At 37.9% G+C, this 6,000-nt stretch overlaps 1 protein-coding gene across 1 annotated transcript in view; it reads right to left on the bottom strand.

The window, feature by feature from the left end:
* Nucleotides 1-537: 537 nt before the first annotated feature.
* LOC125240143 overlaps nt 538-6,000 on the bottom strand; it is a 31,825-nt gene continuing 26,362 nt past the window's right edge. Inside the window, exons 12-13 of the mRNA XM_048147990.1 lie at nt 5,186-5,301; nt 538-734 (exon numbers count right to left, since the gene is read on the bottom strand). Of these exons, the coding sequence (XP_048003947.1) occupies nt 621-734; nt 5,186-5,301 (230 nt within the window). The 3' untranslated portion in view covers nt 538-620. The remainder of the gene's footprint in view (nt 735-5,185; nt 5,302-6,000) is intronic.

The following is a 6,000-nucleotide window of genomic DNA, read 5'->3' as shown; positions in this document are numbered from 1 at the left end:
CCGTTCTGTTTATTAGTTTTATTGCTATCATATCAAGTGTTATCTGTAAATACTTAAAACATAATCACTGAAGTGATTGAAGAACTCGAGCATCCTTTTTGTGACACTTGTGTCACATTCCACGAAGTATTCCGACTAAACACGATAGTAGTGAATCAATGGTTGCCAAGTGTGGCGGCTGACGGCTGTACATTGCTGGCTCGATTTATTTTGTTAGAAAATAACGGTAAAATTATTTTTCAGTTTAATTAATTAAAACCATTTGGACTTAATTACTGATTAGTTAGAGGCTCTATATTTTAATTTATTGCTCCTGTTACAGGAAACACCCTGTATAATAGTAAAACACAAGAATTTTCACCACACCAACACGAACAAAATACGGACTATAAAACTTCAAACCAAATCAAATCTATCAATTTAAACAATATTTTGGATTCAAAATACCTATTCATTTATAGTTAAATTCGACCAGCCAGCTCAAGATATCAAGTTGTATGAAATTACTTTGCACTCTTGTGGATCAAACGCAATTTTGCTATCTGTTTTCGAATAGCAAAGTAAACCTTTACCAGTTGGTGTGGTGAAATAGCGTTTTATGATTACAATGGAATAAATAATTATAATTCATTGACATAGTCTCTCTCTCTCCGCGCGTCCAGAAACTTGGTGACGACAGCCTCATGTTTCACCAAATGTGTGAAGGCGGTGTAGGAGCCGGCGCCACAGGTTAACTGGAAGAAAATGGAAATCGGTTAAAATCGTAACCAAACTACCATTTTTAGGGTTCCGTAGTCAATTAGGAACCCTTATAGTAGAAAGCTGAAATTTGATACCAATATGTATATCAATCACGCCAACAAAGTCAAAAAATCACGCAAAAATAAAAAATTGCAAAAAAATGTTTTATTAGGGTACCCCCTACATGTAAAGTGGGGGCTGATATTTTTTTTCATTCCAACTCCAACGTGTGATATATTGTTGGATAGGTATTTAAAAATGAACAAGGGTTTACTAAGACCGTTTATTGATAATATTGATATTTTCGGAAATAATCGCTTCTAAAGGAAAAAAAAAAGTGCGCCCCCCCACTAACTTTTGATCTATGTTTAAATAATATGAAAAAAATCACAAATGTAGAACTTTATAAAGACTTTCTAGGAAAATAGTTTTGAACTTGATAGGTTCAGTAGTTTTTGAGAAAAATACGGAAAATTACGGAACCCTACACTGAGCGTGGTCCGACAGGCTCTTGGTCGGTTTTTATTTCATATCTTGCATAGAGGAATAAAGTAAGGGAAGAGTTGTAATTCTGTACATCAGTAAATGCGGGTTATTTGTATAGGCTTAGTCAGCGCCGGCCCTCGCACTCGATCAGGGTAGAGTGAGATACTGTTTTGGCGCCCCCTTGTTTAAATTTTTTTGGGATCCGAAGCCAAAACGCCATTCTTATAGATTCGCTGCGTCCGTCTGACACCTCACAACCATTTGGATAAGTACTTAACTAAAATGTATCACATGTATTCGTAGCAAATGGAAGTAGTGAACGCGAGCGAAGCGAGCGCGAAATTTTTTTCCTATAATTTATGGGGGAGGAGGAGGGGGGATCTATATGAGCCCTTAAATTATCTTTCATAGGCAAAACGTATGTGAGGTTAAAGCTTTCCTGCGCGGCGAATTTATTGAGGAGTTCACTAGAACAAGAATAAATGACTGATGAAACAAAAGAGGTCAAAGACCAAGCTCTGGCAGACCAAGAACAGTAGGATTTGAGCTTCAGTTCAGGGCCAAGGCAAGGCATGGGAGAGAAAAGCAATGGCCAGATCTGTGACTTTAAGAAGAACTCCGCTTTGGATTGTGGATAAACACTAAGCGTTTGGATAGCGCCGTAACTTTGAGTTTGTAGTTCGGCCTCACAAGTCTCGCAACAATGTGGTTCGTCTAGAGCTAGAAACATCTTTCACGGCGCCCTAGCAACAGCTCTTACCTTATGAATGCTGTACATGGTGCTACTTTTCAGATAATCTGCATCACAATCACAAATCTAGATTTTCAATAGCTGAATAAAATTAATTTCTGGCTCCTTTCGCCATTCTATGACGGTTTTGACGCCCCCTTACCATATTCGGCGCCTAGAGCGGCCGCTCCACTCGCTCTACCCTTAATCCGGCCCTGGGCTTAGTTAACTGACATCTAGCGATGTCTCGTCTGCCAAAAAATTAATATTAGAACAGCTTACAATACAACTTATATTACAAGCAGAAGGAATTGAAAATAGAATACTGATTAATACTATTGTAATATTAGCTAAAAATTAGTGAGCATTAGACTTTGCGTTCGGCGCGACATCTATTGACAAGTAGCAGTACTGATCATTTACGCTAGTTGACGCGTGATTGTCGCTAGATGTCACTTAAATGCCTATACAAATAACCTGAATTTACTGATGTATGGAGTTACCACTCTACCTATTTGTATCAAAAGTTGCGTCGCTTCGTGTGCGTACTTTCATACTAGCCCATAGACCGATGAGTAGAACTCAACACTATGAGTAGCATAGCTGGGCATTAACTCGTTAATCCGTTAATCGTTAATTAACGAAGTTAACATTTCGATTAACGGATTAACTTTTAAGTTAACTTTAAAAAATGTTAACGGATTCGTTAACTTCCGTTAAATTTCATAGAGTCCGTTAATCGTTAATCCAGCACCCCAAACGGTTCGATGCGCCGCGAAAACCACGTTCTTACTGCTACTGTAAAAGCCCGTAGTACGGCAAAACCTAGGTTTTATCGGTAAAAGCAGATCCGTCGGTTATAAACAGTCTAAAGACCGATTGGCGACTTTGGATCACTTATTTGAGATCTTCTAAATCTTATTAGGCGTGCTAGATCGATCACTAACCTGGAAATAGAGTGCAATCATCAGGCATGACAGACAAATCGCGCCACCGACGCATCGAGTTTAGAGTCCGGCGCGGGCCTTAGATTACTCTACCAAGTTATCGTGGCCCACAGCTGAGCATCGAATTGTCATCTCAATTCTCAATCTGAAGAACCGAGGCACCACGACCGCGACCGCATGAATGACCCAATAATTACCAATCTGAAGTAAAACCTAGGAACCAACGGCGGTAAATGAAAAAATGAAAATGAAAATGAAATATTTATTTTTCAAGTAGGCATATTACAATGCGCATATGAACGTCAAATAAAGCTACGCCGGCTCTAACCCTACGCCTCAGCCTCGAGAAGATTTCAGTCCCCCCTCAGTTGGGAGGGGGGTATCCACTATGGGACCGGCAAGAAACTCGGCGGGCAACTTCTTTTCAAAACATTACATCTTATAATTAACATGCATTAAATAACAACATACAATTTAACATGCAAAAGTATTCATCAAAGAATATGAACAGACTAGGTACTCTATGGAAATCAATTTCAATAAATTATATTATTGCTTAATAATACGTCGTTCTTCTTCAGAGAAAACATATCAAATTGTCATAGAAGAAAAAGATAATATGAATCTCAATATCATTAAATATGTAATTTACCTACACAACATAAAATATAAAATATTTGATGTGCTTTCTTATCTGAACTGTGTCCTCTATACATAATACAATTATTTTAATTGCTATTCGTTTTTTGTAGTTTCTGGTTCGGGCCATGCATGTTTGTCTGTCAAATAGTCCTCGACTCTGTAATAAGCCTTTAACATCAATGATTTTTTTAAGTAGTTCTTAAGAGCTGGGAGGGGTAATCTCAAAGCAGTGTCAGGTAACTTATTATAAAAATGAATGCATTGCCCAACAAATGACTTCTGTACTTTACGGACACGAAACTTCTTTATGGCAAGCTTATTTTTGTTTCTAGTGTTATAATTATGGATATCAGAATTCTTAGTGAAACAGTCTAAATTCTTAACAACATAAATTATACTATCATAAATGTATTGGGAAGCTACAGTTAAGATATTAATTTCTTTGAAGAGTTCTCTTACTGATTCACGTGTTCCTAAGTTGTAAATAGAACGAATGGCTCTCTTTTGTAATACAAAGATAGTCTGTATGTCAGCTGCTTTGCCCCAAACCAGAATACCGTATGACATTACACTGTGAAAATAACTATGATACACTAGGCGAGCTGTCTCAACATTAGTCAGTTGCCTGATTCTCCTAACGGCGTATGCGGCTGAACTTAATTTGCTTGCTAGTTTCTTTATATGAGGACTCCATTGTAGATTTTTGTCCAATGTTAAACCAAGAAACAGTGTTGTATCTACCATCTCTAAGCATTCATCATTCAAAAGTATTTTTGTATCGATTGGTTTAACATTCGGCAGAGAAAATCGAATACATTTGGTTTTCTTAGAATTAAGAAGTAAATTGTTGACAGTAAACCACTGCAGTACATCAGCTAACGTGCTATTAATTACATTGTAATCCGTAGATTTTCGGTCAACATTAAAAAGCAGTGATGTATCATCAGCAAAAAGTACTATTTCACAAAAGTTTTTCACTATACATGGCAAATCATTTATATAAACCAAAAACAGGAATGGACCTAAAATTGAGCCTTGTGGCACTCCTAATTGGACTACAGTCCCGCTAGAGCGAGTTTTGTTAACAACTACTGTTTGTGTTCTATTGCTAAGGTAAGAAGACATAAAGTTTAGGGCATTTATAGCCCGAGCATAAAAGCCCGAAGAGACCGTAATTATTACATTTCGGTTTTTTACCTATGGGCGACACAGGTTTTAATGGTTTTTGGTGGATACTTAGTAAATAGAAATACATAATACCTACAGTGGAGTTCTATTTTTATAACGTGTTAACGGATTATTGATTAACTTTAACTTCCGTTTTACCTACTGAAATGTATCGCTTTAACGATTAACGAAGTTGACTTTTTAAGTAACGGATTAACGATTATCGAAGTTAACTATTTGATTAACGGTGCCCAGCTATGATGAGTAGAGTCTAGTGCTATTTGGCTGCGGTCTTCTGTAAGGCGGAGGTACTACCCCAGTTGGGCTCTGCTCTAGATTCGATGAAACAAGGCATTTCTTTGTGGCGCCATCTATGTGTGGTGTAGAGTATGCGTGTTCTTAGGCGGTCGCATTTTAATGTATGGGATGGTATAATTTTCTTATATTTGATCTATGCTATGGCATTACTTACGTCAGACCGGGGAGCCGTGGACACGATGCCTCGGAGGTAACAGCGTTGGGTGCCGCGTTCCGTGCGCGGAAATACCAGGCCTCCGCCGCTGTCGCCCTTACAGATCTGCTGTGTGCCTTAACAATGGAAACAAAATAAAGCTTTACATAATTTAAATATTTTCCCCTCACCAGCTCGGAAACACGTGTTTTGTCCTTTCATACCAGCGGGTAAAAACGTATTTTATCCACTAGTGGGTAAAGTAATTTGACCTTGAATAAAGTCAAATTAACTGCTTTAAAATTGATAAAAGGAGGTGAATCTAGTAATAAAGATGATGTTACGAACTCTTTTAGTGTTTGTGGTCAAGTTAAATGTCAAAATATTTAAATTTATGTTTTCTTATTGATTGTTATGTTCTTCTGTACGTCACTCTAGGAATAAATGGCGAAACGTATCGTGGTAGTTTTCTTCCAGCTCATTAATTATTTAGTTTCCTTCATCTGGCGACCGTTAAATAAGATGGAAATACTAAAAAAAGAACGTAGTGTAGCCAGGAGGCTTTTTACAATCGCGAAAAGTGAAATTAACGCTATTCTAGAGTCGGCAAATATCGACGATATCACCGCGGCCTTCAATAAACTCCAGCTTCGAGCCGATTCCCTGTTCAACGTTGACCAGCGTATAAAAGAACAGTGGCTAAAAACGGACGAGATGACTGAAGACGAAATTTACGAGGATTGCATGACCAGCGATAAGTATATAACCGACTGGGAGCGTATAAAAGTCATGTACGACAGCGTTTCCCGGAAGAATGAACGCGTGAAGAGGTCTCG

This window comes from Leguminivora glycinivorella, chromosome 26 (assembly GCF_023078275.1).
Source record: "Leguminivora glycinivorella isolate SPB_JAAS2020 chromosome 26, LegGlyc_1.1, whole genome shotgun sequence".
Classification (NCBI taxonomy): Eukaryota; Metazoa; Arthropoda; class Insecta; order Lepidoptera; family Tortricidae; genus Leguminivora; species Leguminivora glycinivorella.
Note: the sequence above shows the minus strand (reverse complement) of the source record. Positions and strands in the feature narration are given on the sequence as shown.